Consider the following 19,918-nt stretch of genomic DNA (forward strand, 5'->3'; position numbering starts at 1 on the left):
CCAATTCCATTTCTGGGTATATACCCAAATTAATTCAAAGCATGGTCTTAAAGAAATATTTCTACAAGCACTTTCATGGGAATATTATTCACAATGATGAAAAGGTAGAAGCAACCCAAGTGTCCATGTATAGATGAATAGATAAGAAAAATGGTATATACAAATAACGGTAAATAATTCAGTCTTTAAAAGGAAGGAAATTCTGACACCTCCTACAACATAGACTAACCTTGAGAATATCATGATAAGTGAAGTAAGCCAGCTAAGTGAAATAAAGCACAAGTACTATGTGATTTCACTTATATGATGTATCTAGTATAGCCACATCCATAGGGACCTAAGAAAGGTGGTTGCTAGAAGGTGGGGGAGGAGGAAGTGGGGAATTATTAAATGAGTACAGAGTTTGAATTTTACGATGAAAATAGTTCCATAGAGGGATGGTGTTAATGGTTACACAGCAGTAGGAATATTCTTGATATCATTACTCTGCAGAGTTAAAAATGATTCAAATGGTTAAAAATAACTTTTTAAATTCAATGGAATAAAATGTCTTTATATATTAAGTTTGCAAATATTGCTTGCTCAATTTATTAAAGTTTTGCCAGTAGTAAGACAAGATCATTTTAAATATTTTCTCAATTATGTGTTTTATGGGATCTGATAAATACTAATGCATTTCTGAAGCTGATTTTTTAAAATAAATATCAAACGTACACACTCCAGGCTGGAGCACAAACCAAGGTACCATGTTTCAGGAGTTATTATTGTAGACATTTAGTAATCAAGAAATTCAGCTACCCCTGAACAGACTGTTCTAAGCCTAGCAATGTAATCAAGAAAAAAAACATTCCTGCACCCACTATGTTGGAAGCTGCCATATGTATAAGTCTTTCTTGCCAGGGCAGATCTGATAACTAACAGCAGCAGACAAGATCCCACATGATCTGATTGTTCCCACTAACGTTCCCATAAAAGCAACTCCCGCCACTCTCTCCTTCCCCTCTCCAGTCCAGCAACCACAGCATCTTGCAGTGCCTTCAGTTCAGCAGACATGCTCTCCTGACTGGGGCCTTGGCCCTTGCTACATCTTTTGTCTTGAATGCACTTCATCTACTCACATAATAAACACATGGCCTCATATATAATCATTGCCAATATCTCTAAGAGCTGTGAATGAGCTGAAAGTACACATCTAGTGACAAGGTCAGGATATAAGCATAAGCTGATTTGCAGAGAGGTGTTTGGCCAACATGAGGGAGCAGCTCAGGGAAGTGGAAAGAAGCAGTCACCAGGCAGGGAACTCTGAGACAGGCAGACTGCAGCTGGCCTCTTGCAAAAGGAGGACAATACTGGACATTAAAGTAGGAGAAGAAAGCACGGCCCCAAAGTGCCCTCTACACCTTGACATTTGAGGTGCTCCCAGACGGGAGGAGAGGTTGGAGCCAGGACTCCAGTGAATGGGGGAGGTTCCAGTAAAAATGGCAGGGGACAACAGAGCCCCCAGGTGGAGTGAGAGACTGGCTACTTGCCAGACAGTCCGATGATGAGACACTGCTTTGTTCCATTTTTTCTTTTTTCTTTATTAGAAACCTATAATCCTAGAGACTCTACCTGTTTAGTTTCAAAGCTCTCACCATGATCCTTGATCTCATGAAATCTGTGTGAATAGTTTAAACTATTTAACATGCTCTTCATCACTTCCTTTCAGTCTAGAAATTCTGTGAAAGACAAAAACCAACACACTTCCTTGTCTCTTTAAAGTGGTTCCTTAAGTAAAATGGCAAAGTACGGAAGTCAGTAAATTTAGTCACTGTATTTAATATCTAAGAATCCAGAATACTTGTGTGGGCCTCCTTAACTGTTCTCTTAAAAAATGAAACAGAGAAAAGAAAAGAATGAAAGAAAATATCTCCTAGTGTTCTCCATGGTGGGTGTAAGTTAAAAAGTGATTTTTATAATTTCCTGACGATAAAAATAACAGCAACGGCAAACACTTGTTGAGGGCTTACCATGTACTCAGCATTATTATCTGAGTTCCATACACTTTCATTCAATTCCCACATCATCCGTGTGGGGTGGACACTCTCATTAGCCCCATCTTACAAAGAGGCGAAGAGGCACAGAGAGGTCAAACAACCTTTGGATAAAAGTACCATCTGCTTGTGCAGCTTTGGCACGGAGAGCAAAGGGTTTCAAACACCCCACTGCCTGGAAGAAAGGCTCTGCCAACTGAAAGCTGGAGAAGATGAGAGAGGGACTGCCGCCATTACCACAGTGCTGAGGAGCCGACTCATCACCGAATGGAGCGGGTACGCATTCCATGGGTAGAAAAAGAAGACCCCAAAAGAAATGCTTCATAGAACCTATTCAGAGTTAGTTTGATGGGAAGATGACAGCCTTTCTTGGACCAAGACAGAGATTTAAATAGAACGAAGTTCAGAAAAGCAGAAGTAAAACAGCTCTGAGGCCAGGCTGCCCATGCTCTGAACAGAGGGTCTCTGAGTCCAAGTCCTGCTTTTTTGCTACTAACAACCGTGGGCCCCCAGCAACCCACTTAGCCTCTCTCCTGCTTTCCTCATCTGTGAAATGGAGCCATGAGATTGCTGCTGTGATTACTAAATTGATGAAAACATAAAGTATGAAATGAAGCTTGACACACATGAAACAACCAGTAAGTCTACTATTTCTCTTACTATGATTATGATCCCTGACGTAATGTAATTGAGCAATATATAAAATCCAATCCGTATGGTACATGGGTAAATGTGAACTCCACCACCTCGATCCTCTTTTACCTACGTGTTTATTAACACAAGGCACCATTTTCTACCCATCAGACTGACAAAAACTTTTTTTAAATGATCATAAGATGAAGTAACTAAGGATGTGAGGAATAGGGAACTCTCTTAAGTTGGAAAACGAAGGAAAATGTGATAGAGCCATCTTGTAAAACAAGCTGACAATTTCTAGGAAAGTAAATTATACATTTAAATCTATGAACCAGCAATTCCACTTTGGGGTATATACCTAGGTAAATTCTCATACATAACTATAAGGAAATTGATATATTTACTGCACATAATTATTATAGTAGCAAATAACTACTAACTACTCCAATATCAATCTGGGAATAAACCGTTGTACAGTCATATATTGAAATGTACTGCAACAACTAAACTGAATGAATTAGGTCTTCAAGAATCAGCCTGATAGCTCGCCAAAGCACTGGATTGAGAGAGAAAAGTAGACAAGCTGGAAACTGATACAGACAATGACAATCACATGCAAAATAAAACAGGAACACAGATTATTTGCAGTTTTAAAATTTACACTTTGCTAAAAAGGATTCTCTATTTCCACAAAAAGGGAAATTTTTTGACTGCATGAATAAATGTCCCAGCAGGTTTCCAATGTTATAAAACGTATTCTTAACATTCACTCCTCATTTACTAAGAGTCCTGGTTATTTTGGTAAGTTTCTATGAACATAATACTCTATGAACTACCCCCCATCCCAAAGTACCTAATGCTTCTGTAAAGAATATATTAGAGTGCAGAGTATCTTCTTTAAGATATCTGGAAGCTCCAGACATTCTCTATAAGGTAGCTACCACTTTTAGAGACTTCTCTTAGGCTGACATAAAGGTTAAAAAATTTAGGGCAGAAATTGAAAAGCGTTGCTGAACAGAAGTTACATTAATTTTTTCTCATAAGAATACTTTGTAATGATTCCTGTGTTCAACACTTTCTGTTTGCTTAGTTGTCAGTGATGATGATGATGGTGATTGTTGACAAGGCCAACCACTGAGACTCATTCTGTACCAGGCACTATACTAAGAATTTTAAATGAATGATCACACTGAATTGTCCCCAAAATGTAAAAGGTTCTATTCAAGTTTGTCATTATGGTCACCAACTACAAAATAATTTCATCTACTTTCTTTTGCTTCCATCCTCAAATAAGAAACGTAATATCTTGTAATACATATTCTTGCCACAGATCTAGCACTTCTATTCTATGGGTAATGTAAGAGAGGCTATGACTTTTCTAAGTGGACTAAACAAGTTTTCAAGAATTCAGATCAAGAAATCATTTAGAATGGCTGGAAATGCTTACAGTTTTTTGTGAAAGCAACCTAAGTATTTTTAAACTTCAAGTGTGACAACCTAGAAAATATTTAAATGTGATGGCTGCTGCTTCATATTCATTTGTGAGTAAAGAAAATGATGAAACTGTACTATATCTCTGAAGAGCAGAAATTATTCTCTCTTGTAGAATAAGTATTATTATTGTAGAATAAATACCAAGTATTTACTACTATAGAATACAGATTAAGTATTTACTAAGTGAAAGGCACAATGTGATGGTCACCTTTACATCTGCTTAGAGGGAGTGTCCAACGATTACCCATATTTTACACTTAATGCAAAATACCTTACATTTTTCTTTAATTACTTAGTGTGTGTCTATATGCTGCCTACCTAAGTAAATTACAGCCTTTATGAAGGCAGGATTTATGTCTTATTCTTCCCTGTTAGTCACAAAATCATGTGCTTCTTGTCTATAATTAGAACTCAATAAATTTCTATTAAATGAATTTGAATTTATGTAGCATGAACACAAAAATGTGGTGTAGTGATGCACGGTGATATATCTGATCATATTTAGGAAAGTCATCTTTTCTATTATACATGAAATTGAATAACAGCAGCCTGGGGATAACAAGGTTCTTACTGACACACCACCATAAATGCACATGCATTTTGAATCTATAGTTTGTACAAATGTTAGATAAACTTTAATTAACATTTGATGGTATATTTAAGATTAAACCCTATAGAAAAATACCCATTCCAACCACCTATGCATAATTTTCTTTAGTTAATTTTATTTAATCCCTATTACATGCCAAACGCTTGCACACGTTAGTTATAACCCTGTGTGATACATGTTATCATCTCCACTGTATATATACATGAGAATATTCAACAACTTGCCCAGCATCACAGTATCAAGTTATCATACAGCACTTGAAAGCACACCTCCCTATTTTTAAACACCGAGTGGGCTGAAGACAGAAACAGTCCTTACCGCCTGGGCTGATTCCAATTGCTGTACGCTGCATTTTGAAGTTCACTTTCTTCTCCCTCTCCGTCTTCTCGCTCTGGTAATTCTGCAATGTCCCTGTTAAGGAATTATACAGTGAGTGCCCCAATCCCAGCAACCCATGCGAGACTGTTCTTTACTGACTTGGCCAATAAGTATACAACATTCTACACTAAGGGGAAAATAAAACCCGATTAAACAAAAACACACACTCTACATCGCAATCTATCTATATATAGTGATGGAAGAAGACTTGCCCTGGGGTGGTAAACACACAATACAATCCAAAAATGATGCGCTGTAGGATTATATACCTGGAACCTGCATAATTTTAATAACCAATGTCCCCCCATGAATTCAATAAAAAGTAACTTTATTGCTTTTGTAAAAAAAGAAAAGAATCAATCTATAAGTTAATCTGAAGATACAGCTGAATACTAAGAGTCTTCTCTAGTCTCTTTCCTGATGATACGTGGGTGAATAAAGGAATAAAATGAGAAGGGGATAAATCCTGAATTAAAAAACAACAACAACTATTCAACAAGTATTTCTTAACTACACACCATGTGCAGGAAGAGTGAAGCTCCGTGTGGGCTATGACCTTGCACAGCCCTTGTTGACAACTCCTGCCCTAAAAGAACTTATCAGTGAGCACGCAGGAGTTCAGCGTCTCTGCTCCCTAGGAATGGACTGATTTCCCTTCGATGGTTGAAGAAAGATGGAAGTGCTTATGGTCCAGCTTTCAGCCCATCAGAAGGACCAGACCCTGAACACGTCACACAGGAAGCGGCCGACGATGCACCTGAGTTCAATCTTTACCCGAGTAAAGATTCTGCCAAGTGCCAGGCATGTGATAAAATATGTCCAGAGAAGCAACATGTAAGAGCAACAGAGGATGGGTACATCACTTATGCTGTGTCCTATGCTGTTAGTAAAAATTGGATTTTTAGAGAAACATGCTCACATGTTTATTTGAAAGCAGAGGCTATAACGTTCTGATTCAAAAGTGATTTTCCATTGACTTCTACAGAAACGGAAAAATCTAAAGAAAGTATACGTTCAAATTTTACCCATCTCCATCGAGAGGATTACTGAACTCAGTCAGATGAATCTTTAGATAGTGAGAGCCGAAGTTACTAATCCAACAATCCCCCCCGCGTTTGAATGTGTTTTATAATATGTCTGGCAAGTAAATGTCCAGGCTTTACTTAAAGTTCTTATTTTTCTCTTTGACCTGAATGTTAGTTTTTAGTTTTCAACTGTTAAAAGGAAGCCTATCTGCCCACAGGTCCTGCCCATTGGCTGTGTGTTTGAATTCTCCTCCTGTGCACATGGAGGAACAAGGCTGTGCATGAGGCTGGGGTTCCGCGAGTCTAAGCCTGACAGTGGGTAGGACTGCTAGGAATGGTGGTGGTGGTGGCGGGGGGGGTTTTTTAAAAACCAATAAAAAAAAAAAAAGATGCTCACTGAAAATGAGACAGTCTGAGTGAAGCTTTTATCCAGATAGAAACATGGCAGAGAAATGAAAACTAGGACTAACCCTCTGGAAATATAACTGGAATAACTGGAGAGAATATGACAGAAAAAGCAGCTGTGGAAGACAGACAAGAACAAGAATTTAGAAAGAGGCCCTAAAATATTCAGTGACTGCCATGGGGGTGGGGAGGTTTCTCACCCTGAACTCTAGGCTATGGGAGCTACTCAGAAGCACTCTGACACAGTGCCTCATACTCATGCCTCCTTAGCCATGAGGAGACTAGCATCCTGAATCCCAGTAAAAAGCCTCATTCTCGTCAAACAATTCTATAGTCTTGAGTCCTTTCGCTGACCCAGACACGCTCCTGTAACTGTGCCGACTCTTCTTCACGCGGCCCAAAGTGTGGTCTAGGGGACTCTAGTGCCCTGTGTTCCAAAAAGCAGAAACGACCCATTCTCTTCCTACAGCACTCGCTCAGCCCCGAGTGGTGGTGAATACTAACGGCATCTCTGTCAGCTATTATGACTCCCTTTACATGTGTATTTAGCTGCCAGAAATTGGCACAAGGTCACACAGTAAAGTAGCAGTACTAAGCTTTTAAATGAGGCCGTTTTACTACAAAACCTGAGCTCCTAACCTCCATGCTATGCTGCCCACAGTTTTATCTCGGGTTGGGCAATTCTTTCTTTGGATCCAATGGTTCAAAGCATGGAGTCTACCTACTCGCATCCTCATCTTGGCTCTGCCATGTATTAACTGTGAAACTTGGCCAAGTCACTCCGCCTCTCTCTGGTGCTGATTCCTACTCTGTAAAATGCAGATCGCTTTGTTTTGAGCACCTTTATATTAATAGCAAATATACTTCCTCTGCAGTGAGGCAGCCATGACAGCGCTGCCCAAGGCAGGCCGCTCTCCTTTCTGTGCTGGGGGAAGCACAGTGCTGAACGTGGCGCTCTCCAACGCCTTTTGAGTGCATTTAAGGCCTCAGCGTTTAAAGGAATATGATGCTACCTCGGCATATTCTTTAATTAAGCCATTTGAAATGGTATTTCAGAGGAACATGGGAGTGACCGCTTTTAGCATTCTGGCAAAAAGCGTCAGGAAGATAGTGTTAACCCTAAGATGGACATTCCAGAGTGGAGTGTGGCTGAGCTCTGTACAGACAGGGTGGAGTGAATACCACTTTTTCCATTAAATTCCCGAGGTCACAGCATTCCTTCCCTTTATTAAACATATCTTCCCTTCAGCACTTTCTGCATTACCATGGTCATGTGCAATTTGCAGAGGAAATAATGATGTCGTATCGTGATGGCTGCAGAGTCACTGGACACCTAAGTGCTCTGGGATGTTCTGACTTCCCCGAGAAACCATAGAACTCTTCAGAGAAGACCTCAGCGTGCACACAAAGCCATTTCTGCCCTGCAGCATGCTTAAAGAGCAACCTGGTACTTAGCTGCCAATGCAACTGAAAAAACCGGCCCGCCCGCGGCTGAGTGTGTAACATGGCACATTCTTCCTGGAAAAGCATTAACATTCTTTCTCTCCCTGTGCTGAACTCAGCAGCAGCATCAAAACCTAGTCCCTTCCTTCCCTACGAGAGGGAAAAACACCATTTTTCTGTATTATTTAGAGGTTCTTAATACATTGTGTATCAAGAGCATTGAAAAGGCGTACATTTGCTCTGGCAGGTGTGGCTTAGCGGTTAGGTCATGGGTTCGATTCCCAGGCAGGGCACATACCCAGGTTCTGTGTTCAATCCCTGCTCAGGCACATATGGAGGGCAGCCAATTGATATTTCTTTCTCACATCAATGTTTCTCTCTCCCTTTCCCTTCCTTGCTCTCTAAAATTAATACAAATATACCCTCTGGTGAGGAGTAAAAAATAAACAAAAGGCATACACTCTGCTTCCTAACATGCATATATACCAAGATGTTCAGCTTAACATTCTCCAAGAACAAAAAATAACCATTACAAATGTTTCTCAATCTGTATGAATGTTAAAAAGAGGAATAAATAAAAATTCTGAAGATGTTTAAAAATGCATACAAAATAGGAAAAAACATGATAAAATACTACACAAATTGTAGCTTCCAAGAAATTGATGAAACAATATTCATAACTAAGGTGAAATCTCTAAACTCAATATGTTAAAAGTGCTGTATTCAAGTGGTATAATTAAAGATTATTTTAATTTCTTGATTTGAATTTTCATATATTTTCCTAGTTTTCCACAGTATGTCATAATTACTTAAACACAGAGAAGGAAAGGTAAACATTTTCTTAATGTTGAAGAAGGAAAGGAATCCTCTTTCATTGCTAGTCCTCCCTGACTCTAGATTCAAAATTCCATAACCACCTATAGAGTTACTGCTTCATTTACCTGCCAGTGTATGGAGAAAAAATATCCAGTGCCATTATCCCTCCAGACTGTTGTCCCAAGCTTCTTCTAAACTCTTCCAAATGTTCTGCGGGCACGTAAGTAATTCTGCAACAGAACATAACCCGTGAAAGCAAAGGGAAGCAAAGTTTTGGCTGCCTGTTAGGAAAAGCTCCCAAAATATAGAAATAAATAATACTGTTCCTTTATTCCTGCTTCATCACACAACTCATTTAACCAGCTTACTCAGCAGAGAATCCAAACATCAAAAAGACAACGTATCCTATAGGTAAGAATAACAGAAATTTAATCTCAAATTCTGCTGATAAACTAGGTGCTTTCCAAGAATCATATGGGTGAGGAAAAAACAACATGTTTAATATTCCTAAATGAGAAGGCTAAAACAACTTTTTGGAATTAGAAAGATCTATAAATTCTTAGGAAAATGACTGTCAGTAATAACACTGATTTCATCCAAAGATTCTTGGTATCCTCAGCAGAAACAAATTAAGCATACACTATTAAGACACTGAGTTTTTATATTGTTTTATGTAAATAACTTTATAGTCTTACACAATACTGGTACAGAATTAATTATGGGTATTAACAAGCATTATCAATAGGTAAATGTTAGCTCTATTAAGTTATGAACTCTCTCAGTCTGAAGTTAAGACTAACTTTATGGAAAGACACTCTTACTAATTTGTAGCAACTCCTTATAAGCTCATTTTGGTTTCAGAGGAAAGCCTAGTGCGTACACTTGAACAATCACTTCCTAGTTCAACGAGTACTGGGTGAAAGCCCATAATGTGGAAGGCACTGAGTTAGATGCTGACCACACTATAATGTTCAGAAAATGACGTGTGAAAATTCAAGTTGACCGCTGTCCTAGAAGGCTTTGTAGTTGATACCCTTAAGTGGGCTGTTCCAAGATCCTCAAATTAATGAAAAGGCAAGAGAAATACTGCATTTGAAGCCAGCTCAGCATGTCTGCACAACTAAAAGAATATATAAGAGTCATAAAGACGAGTAAACCAGCTCTCCATAACCCACCCATAAAGACACCACATATAAAATCCCAGCACCAGAGCGCAGGATGAAAGCACTGGCTTTCATGTTACAATAAAAGATGAATTACATCAATGTCATAATTACTGAGTAGGAAGGCATGTAATTTCAGACGTAGTGGTTATTCTATAAAGAGTGACCACACTCTGTGAGGTCACTGAGATCTGGAGTCGGGAGATGAAGCGCTGCTGCTCATCAGGAGCGTGGTGGGAGCGTAAATCACTACCACTCCATCCCGTATTCTCCATCGCAAAAAGGACACCCTTTTTCACGAGGCTCCTGTAAACTAGAGGCATAACAAGAAAGTAAGGCAGGGCACTAACAGAGCCTCAGTGGGCCTCAGCACGGCCGATCACAATTCAGGGGCCCTTGGGAATCTCTTCATGACACTTTTACTTGGAGGATTAAAAACTCAAGCAGAGAGCACAGGTCACTGGGTTTAGGACTAGCCTGGGTGAAAAAGAGGTGCTCTAATTCTGACCCAACGTAATCTATAACAACACCTTCTCTGTGGATTAAAATATACTCAATAGTAAACTCACATTTAGTCCTTCAAAAATAATAAGTTAGAAATAAAAAAACACCTGGTACTGGAAAAGACGACTGATTGTATTTTACATAAAAAAATAAAGATACACATAAAACCCCAAACCTGCAAAGTCTATTCAAGAAAACTGGTATTATTTCCGAAGATTAAGTATAATCAAACACATATAGCTAAAACATTTAGAAAAACAGCCAGGAAGAGGGGAGGGGTGGGGGAAGTTAGAACATAATGGTGAAATAATGACAATCAGTGCAAAGTATTTAATTTTTAACTGGTTTGCAAAGGAAAAGATATTCCTATACTAAACAATATTGAAATGAATTTTCCTCTATACTTGTTCAAAGATCGTTTTCAAAGAGTGAGGGATGGGGAGCTTTACATTTTTCTCATATTTTAGGTAACAGTGATAAAGGTTAAAGAAGGCAGTTTTCATAAATATTTAGCCCAATATACACAGCCCGGCCACCAGAACAAGCATCCCATAATGCAACGGCACATCCAGAGCAAATCACTGAAACTAAATTAGGAACAGTGCAAATAACACGGACACTGCGGGTTTGAGAGCTATGTTGAAAATTCTTACATGTAAACTAACCTTTGGTTAGGCGTGGAGTGGAAGGAAAAAAAGTAACGTTAGTGATGCCGAAATGCGATATGGCTCTTCACCCAGAGCCCGTGCCTGAACATGCAGCAGGATCACCCCCGACAAAGGAGCTTAAAATCTTAGTAGCTGGACAATATGATTTTTAAATAGGTTCACAAGCATCAGTGCAATGTGAAACTGTAACAAACCCACAGCTCTGTTGTAATGTATGTCCTTATGTGAAATGAAGAGAAAAAAAAAGAATCCAACATGTATACCCTGAATCTATGCCTGGCTCTATCCCTCCATCTGATGGTACAAAAGCATGGAATGGTTTTCACAGACAAGTTGTAACACACAGCCATCATGAGCTTTTTGAATCACCGATACTCACACAGAAAGGGGGGCTCAGTCGTCAGCAGGTGCTGTAGAAAATCTAGAATGTGAGGCATACGCCGTGCGCGGCATCTTTTCACAATGGTGCTAACAAATGTCACTGTCTTGTGCTGAATATGCGATGCACACATATGTAGTTAAAAGTGGGTGCTCCTGGTTGATTTTCCCCTTTCCACCTCCCTCCCCATCGACACCTCCCCCAGAAAAGCATCTGCTCTCTACTGGTGTCTATAGCAATGATTATTAACAAGCATGGGAAAATGTAACTGCAATCAATCTTTTATTCCTTGATCAAGAATTCATCCCACACTTTGGGTGAAGGCAGGTGAATTCTGATTCCGGGCGGTAATTATCTGGCAGATGTTACCAACAGCTGCTGCTAAGCGCAAAACCCGGGCTATTATTACAGAAATGTAAGCGCTCCTGGCAAGGTGGAGTGAGAAGTGAAACAGAACGCATTCTGGTGAGGTGTCACATCTGGTTTTCCATAGAAAATAATGGAACCTGGAACTTAAACTGGCTGTTCTTGAACTCTTGAAACTCAAATTAGCGACCCAGGCACGCACGAAGGCACACTCACCATGTTCCTAGCTCTCTATCATAAAAGGCAAAAAAAAAGAAATCTGTGCATTGTCTCAACAAGCAATGCTTTTCCTAAAACCAAACAGTCATATAACTGAACCATTAAGTTTTGTTTTTTTTCCTGAGTCCCTCCAATACACTTCTCTACCACCACCCCAGATTAAGCTAAATCTGTAATAAGAAATAAAAGGGAAGAAACAGGAATGTAGCCTAAATCCGGGCAATGGCTACAAAGCTTAATTAGCCAGGGGCAATGCATGGTTCCATTTAGAGTAAGGGAGGCCTAGACTTTCCTTTTGGGAGGATTACTCATAGCTTTCAAGGTAATTCTAAACCTTTAGCTTCATGAAAGCAAGAGATCTGGAAGGCACAGGGCCAAAAACACTTCATGCAAAATGCATGGAACATGCTGCTCAGCCCTGGCCAGACTAAATGGAGATTTGTTTTATCATGTAGCGCATTTTTTTTTTCTGAAAAAGGATTATATGATTCTAATTTCTTTCCACCATTCACCCAATGGTCAAACCATAACCATCTGAATCACAGCTACAGGAGGACATTTTAGAAGAAATCAAAGTGTCATGTTGTTATGTTTGGGAGTGTGTATGTATGTATGTGTGTGTGTGTGTGTGTGTGTGTGTGTATGCGAGAAAGAGATCAATTAACTGATTGATTTATTGACTGATTTCCAAAGAGGGGAAGGCTGTGGGATTTTCTTTTCTTTTTTTATTATAAGATACCACAGTACATTTTTGCCTCCTGGGATCTAAAAGCAAGTATTTATAAAGCAAACTCTCTAGACATCCCTCAAGGTCATCATCATGTTGCTGTGCACATGAAAGATTAAATTCCGGTGTTGAGTCAAAGGGTGGGAAAACACACACACACACACACACACACACACACAAACAACAGCAGTAAATATGAGAAAACGAGAAAGAAGGCTTTTGGTGTTGAAAACGTACTGAATACATTTTCTGGAACAGGGTAAATGCACAACTTATGCCAAATCAATGTCACAATGATCTCATTTTTGGGCTACCTTTGAAGATCTTCAGTAAATTAGAATGGTGGAAAAGGCTAGAACCAAGCACCAATTATGGCACTAAGAGACCTACATCAGTGCTCCAAGCTCAATGCGGGCAATATCACACAACAAATGAAGTGATCAGTTACCAGGCCATCTGCATTTTATGCTGCATATAAACTGTATAAGCTAAACCTTTGCCATAAAGAGTCTCCATGTGGATGCATACCATTTATCTTTTAAGCAAAAGAAATGGACACTGGACCACAAGGGATGAGAAAAGTACTTACTGTTTTCCTTTTTTTCTGAGTAGATTTTTTAATGATGTTTACTTGCATTCATGTTATTAATAAGGTAATTATGGAATAGTCACAGGATTTCATTCCATAAAATAAACATCAAAAGACATATAAAAATATGAAAGGCCATTAGTGAAATTCTGCCTGAAAATAATACATTTTTATGAGAGAAGAATCTACTCCAAACAATATATATTTTTATACTTTTTATTGAAGGCATAATGAAAGCCAGATTGAAAATAGTTTTTCTTACCTAAGCTCTAGAAATATGTACTTTGCAAATAAAAAATATAGAATGCAGTCAATAAAATAGCATTCATACAAAAAAGTCTCCCCTAATAGTAAGTATTACATTAATTTAAGGTCAGCAATCTTTCCCTGAGCTCTTATTTTACTAGTTTATCCCTTATACAAAAATACAAATATCCAATGGTTAATGCTATAGGGAAAAGTCAAGCTGTTACATGGAGGAGGTACAACAATAAAGTCATGAACTAATTCTAGGTTGGTTCAGGAAATGTTTAATGCCTTAAAAACCAAACCACATATGTAATGTGCATTGGGTGCATTATGGAATTATGGGACATTTTAAGCACTTCCTCACAAAATATCCTATATGAGCTATATTCAGACTATATCAACATATTGGTGAATTCCCTTGGATCATGAGGTTCAACACAGGTAAATTACCCATCCAACTGGCACTGTTCTCTATGGTCTTGTCCATTACTGGCCCTCAAACAACTGGCTTAGTTCTAGGACCCATACAGGTCACAGAGTTAGTGCACAATTCCTTCTATGGAGGGCCAATTAAAACATCTTTGTAAGATTTTAAGAGTGGACCTTTCTGTTCTGTGAGAGATGTCATTAACTCATATCTAAGGTTTTTGCAAAAAAAATCATATAAAAAGTAAAATTAAAAGAGAAAGCAACATTGTTTTAAAATATTTCTTTTTTTAAATAGCAGATATTTTTTTATTTCAAGAAATTAAAGAAGTGACTCACTTGAGAAAAGTTAAGTTTCCCCTTCTTAAAAGGGGTGGGTGGATCATACACTGGAGATCCATTCCAGCTGATGTGCAGGACTTCCAGGAATGGCTAGAGTGCTCCCTCCTATTCTAGGGGGGGTTGCAGAGTGGGGAGGGGCTAGAGAAAGGATCTCTGGAGTATGCCCCCAATACTAGTTGTAGGTCAGCTCCACTTCAATTTTTTTTGCGATAAATCAGAGCCCTTCTGGGTGATGCTGAGGCTGCTGTACTCCTGAGCTGTTCTGGTCCTTCTCCTTTTGATCTCCCTGAGGGGTTCCATGGGATCTTAGGATTGACTTGTCCTCTCACATCCAACCAGAAGGGGAGGGCCTTTTAGGTGGGAATGTTCTCCGTTTCCTTTCTCTTACTAAGGGCTTTAGCATGGCACTGGCAGACTCTCTGGCTTCCATTCTGTTCACTTCCACTGTCTTTACTCAGCCAGGCTGAAATGCAGGGTCCAGCTCTTGGACCTTCTAAGGTCTCTGTAACAGGTCGGCTGGTCCTCTCCCTCTTACAACCACACTCACACTGCACAGGGTGTTACCCCTGGCACTGCACCCTGGTCAGGCCCTGCCGGTGCAGGGTTAGGAAAGACAGTGAGTCCCTAAGCACAGAGTGTTTGCATGAAGCGTATTGTTGGACTCCTTCCCCACTAGCATAAGCGAGAGAGGTGGCCCCAGACACCTCAGTGACCACGAGAAGGCTCCTGACACTGACCAGGTCGTGGTCACTGGACTCTTCCTGTCCTTTGCCTTCAACACAGGTATGTGCATCATATCACAAGCTAGCAGGGCATGAGTACACTGTAAGCCTCCACTGGGGGTCTCAGGAAGAACACCAAGTCTTCCCAGTGTGCAAACTGATTCTTCCTTTGCATCTGAAGGGGGCATAATTATAGGTAAAAAGAGCAGCCAGTATAAGCTTCAAGAGGAGTGTTTTCCCTCATGATGGTAGATGGACATCTTTACAGACTTCAAAGGAGGCAGCCTGGTCAGCTCCAAGCTCTTGGCTGACATGAGTCCCCTTCCCTGGTTGTGGCCATATTTGGCACCAACTGCACAGCTGACACCAGGTGGTGCCAGCAGCATGACATCAGTACTGGAGCCGGGGCTGGTGCATGCGGTGTCCACAGTGACCATTCGCACACTGTGTGCACGTTGATCACTTCCTCTCTTGCTGACCTGGATGAAGTTGCTCTCAAACATGGGAATGTGCTGGAACAGGCGCACGCATCCTTGCTCCAGCTGCCCCATGGAACCGCGGAACACGAGCAGCACAACAGGTGGCTGCCGTGGGCACCACTCTCCCACAGCTTCCTGTTACTACTCATGTCTGTCTTTCATTAGGACGGTTGCACATCCTCTCTGGAATCTCTACCTGGGTCTGAACCGCAGCCCCTCGGGGCCACCTTTAAACTTTTGCTGTCTATTATGGCCTGCAGCCCTCACACAGCACCGTGTCCTCATGCCCACAGCTGCCCCCACAGGAAGAGGCAGCGTCCTCCTGCAAACAGCCACCCATCCAGAGGCTGAGAGTGTAAGGCATGCACGCTCAGTCCTAAAATATTTTAACACTGTTATCTTAAAAACAATCAAAAATCAAAACTATTCAGGAATAGTCAAACCTGTAAATGATTTATATTAAATAATTATGTGGTTTTTGTATATCAAGTAGAAATGTATTTGAGGGTGAAAAACACCTCTGATTAATGAACTGAAATTCCTGAACTTCCCAAGCCAAACTGGGGTCCCAATGATACTTACTTGATGTCAGGCCCAATGAGGGAATGTCTTCTCAACATGGCTCGTGCCTGGGCGTTGGTTAAACTGATAGTAGATTCTTCATTAATAGACAAGATGCAGTCCCCAACGGCAATCCGGCCATCTCGACTAATGGCACCTCCATGAATAATGCTTCGGACAATCACCCCCAAGCCATCTTTGTTAGCGCTTACTGTCATCCCTATGGTAATGGAGGAACACAGATATGGATTAAATTTGTAATTTTCAAATTCACCTTTATTTGAAAGTCACATAATCCCTATGAATTAGCACTAATTTTTCAAGCCAATAAAAAACAATTAAAATGAAAGACACATAGGTCTACACTAGAGTGAATGTATTTTAGGTGAACTGGTGTGTTACCCCTTCTATAGAAAGCTCTTCCAGGGAGCATGTTTTCACAATATCAAATCAATTTCACAACAGGAGTCCATCTTATATGTATAAGAGAATAAAAAACAGGACCATGAATGGAAAGTTAGTTCAATATATCAAGAAACTCTATGCTACTACTTTATTCCCAAATCATTTGTTCATTCAGTATAGACTTCTTAAATGCTTACTATGTGCCAAATACTATGTTGATGGCTTGAGATAAAAAAGCGTAACAGAATTCCTAACATCAAGAAGCTTGTATTAAGTCCTATCCTCAGCGCCTATCACAGTGCCTGTTGAACTAAGCTGATGTGAAGTTAATACTAATCTACTCTCATTTTATCTCCAAATCTGAATTTCTGTAAGCTCCAGATCTGGATATTTAATTGCCCTCCTGACATGCGCCCTGGGTGCATAACAGGAAGTGCACCTTCGTATGCATAAAACTGAATTCCCAGGCTTCTACCTCCCCTTGTTTCTCCATGTCTTCCCCTTTTTGGGGTTGACACCATAGCACTGCTCTCCACTGCTTCAAGCAGACATGTTGAAATCAATCTTGACTCCTACCTCTTTCGCACCCTTTATTCTTAATCCATCACCCAGTCCTGTTATTCCTATCTCCAGAACTTATCCTGAATCCTTGCATTCTCTCCATTTCCTTACTAACCCTAGACTAGGCTAGCACTTTCTCTTGCCTCACTTTTCAAAATAGCCTCCTGTTTGGCTTCCAGTGCATTTTTCTCAGCAGACAGAGATGACAAATCACATCACTCCCTTGGTAACAACCCTTTAATAACCTACTGTTATGCTAACTACAACACACCTACTTGCACAGTCTTTGGGCCTGGTGTCCTGGCCCTCTGAACATGCACCCTTCCTTGTTCAATGTCCTCCTTGGCTCCCTGTGTTCCAGCAACTATGCTTCAGAAATTCACCTGGTCTCTCCCCATTTCAGAGGGACCGACAGCCTCTCAGCAGCTCCTGCACAGCTAACTCCTCACTTCAATATCACTTCCTCAAAAATGACATTCACAACAAGCCCCACCAGAATTTATAATCCCTTCTCATCCTACCCTCGCTCTACTCCTTCAAAAATATAAAACCTTTTAAATTATGTTAACACGTTACGTAAAATAATGTTAATTCACTTCAATCAAGTGCTAGAAGTTCCTTCCAAAACAAGATAACATAACTAAACCAGGTAAGGAGAGTACTTATAAAAACTTTTTTCTGAGAAAAGTGACAATTCCCTCTTTAAATATTTATTTATTTTTGGAAAAAAACACAAAGTAATACTTTCTGACTAAAGATTAATTCTAATTATACCAAATTAGATATATTTTTTTAAATATTTTGAAAGAACAACCCTGACTACAATTTGCTTAAAGCCTTAGATTTCATGCCTGGATATGGGTAATCCAGGCTACTAGATATCATTTTCTGACATAAACGAACCAGTATAAAATGAATTCAAAATATTCTTTTAAGACTCACACTAATGATTTTTAAATGCATTGTCATGAAGGAAACATCTCTGTTGATCATAAGCAAACAAACATGTTTAGACGCTGTTTCATCCCAGGTGGTTCTCTTATGAGCAAAGAGGCTGGCCTGAAATGTTTCAACAGGTTCTCTAGTTTGGTCTGATGCTGCCACCCTTCACACTAAGCTCCACCAATGTACTACAGTGACATCAAAATGTATGAGTATAAAACAAAATTTCACTCAGTGGCCCATACTGGGACTCCAACACTTCTCTTGTTCTCATTAGCACCACGCACTCTACAACACAGCAAGCCACAAATTTGGGGAAGGCATCATGAGTTATGGTCAACATGACCTCTAACTTCATTTTTAATAGCATCTTTAACTCCCAGCTCCAGCAGCTATTACGGCTGTCATAAACCAAGAGATAGATATCAGTTGTCTCAGCTTGTATTTTCCTTTAGCCAAATGATCATTTTCAGGGTTCAAAAACTTCAAGGTAATATCCACTAACTAGATTTTGATTGTAACTTATAAGATCTCCCAATTTCTTCTGGGAGGAAGAATAGTAGGAATAGCCTAAATCGTATACTGTAGAACTAGAGAACTGGTTCCAAACTGGAGTTCCACCACTTCTTATCAGTGTGGCCTTGGGCAACTGACTTAACCTCACACTAGATCTCATTTTATCATTTTACTTATCTGTAAAATGGGGATAATGCCTATTTTTAGGGTTGTATTAAATGAGAAAATAAGTACATAATAAAAACTTATGTAGAATACCTTTCAAAGTCCCCAACCCAAAGTTCTCAACAAAGTACAAAACATAAACAAATGACAACTCACAAAATATATTTAAGATGCCTCTCTATGCTAATCAAAAGCTACATTGCTCTCTAAGGGCTCAAGAAAAACATAATTCAGCTTCACAATGACACTGGTTATCACAGCAATCTCCATGTAGCCTTGGGTAACTCAAGCACTGATGTGTATTGTGTAGTATGTGAAAACCAGAGAGACTGAAGTTTGAGTTCTGATTCCATCTCCTAAAGACTGAGCACTTTCAGAAAAACGAGTATGTTTATGTTTCTATACCTAATCTGTGAAGAGAGGATTGGTCTTTCTTTCCCTTCTACCTTATTACCTTCAAGCCCTACTACAACATATCTACAGAAATGAGAACAGACCGATCAAAAATCATTAAGATTAAAAGTTTTGTTTTATTTTATTTTATTATTTTTTTATTGCTTACAGTATTACAAAGGGTATTACATATGTGTCCCTTTTTAAGATTAAAAGTTTAAAAGGTCACTATATGCATGTGTACATATGTGCATATATTTGCATATGACATTTGCTTCCTAACTTTAACAGAGTTAAAAAAAAGTGATTCATGAAATCAAAGCAAATGGATTATGATAACTTTTACAGAACCTATCCAGAAAACAAAACCTAAAAACAAGCTCTTGTAAGTTAAGGGGAGACTGTGAACCTAGAAAAAGTATTCAGTTGTTCATTGATAGACCTTACATAACACACGCACCTATCAGCACAAAGCAAGCCTCTACTTGGATTTTCTGAAATACTATCACATTTCTTGTTACTTCAAGTTGTAAAGGCAACACCTTCCTACATTAAAAGCTTAAATGGTTGCTTTAATTAAATTACTTTAATGTTTTACGCAGATTTTAAAAATAGGCATTTCTCACAATTCTTTACATTTAGTTACTCTAAGTGTTGCAGAAATCTGAATAGTGAACATCTCCTATCAAATGAGACAAAACA

The 19,918-nt window shown here is 39.4% G+C and overlaps 1 protein-coding gene across 6 annotated transcripts in view; it reads right to left on the reverse strand.

The window, feature by feature from the left end:
- MPDZ (multiple PDZ domain protein) overlaps positions 1-19,918 on the reverse strand; it is a 172,050-nt gene that overhangs the window by 45,514 nt on the left and 106,618 nt on the right. For all 6 annotated transcript variants that reach the window (XM_015558970.1, XM_015558971.1, XM_015558969.1 and 3 more), the window contains 3 exons: positions 16,256-16,454; positions 8,966-9,070; positions 5,092-5,184 (listed from right to left, as the gene is read on the reverse strand). In XM_015558970.1, the coding sequence (XP_015414456.1) occupies positions 5,092-5,184; positions 8,966-9,070; positions 16,256-16,454 (397 nt within the window). The remainder of the gene's footprint in view (positions 1-5,091; positions 5,185-8,965; positions 9,071-16,255; positions 16,455-19,918) is intronic.

Source organism: Myotis davidii, unplaced genomic scaffold, assembly GCF_000327345.1.
Source record: "Myotis davidii unplaced genomic scaffold, ASM32734v1 scaffold1994, whole genome shotgun sequence".
Lineage (NCBI taxonomy): Eukaryota > Metazoa > Chordata > Mammalia > Chiroptera > Vespertilionidae > Myotis > Myotis davidii.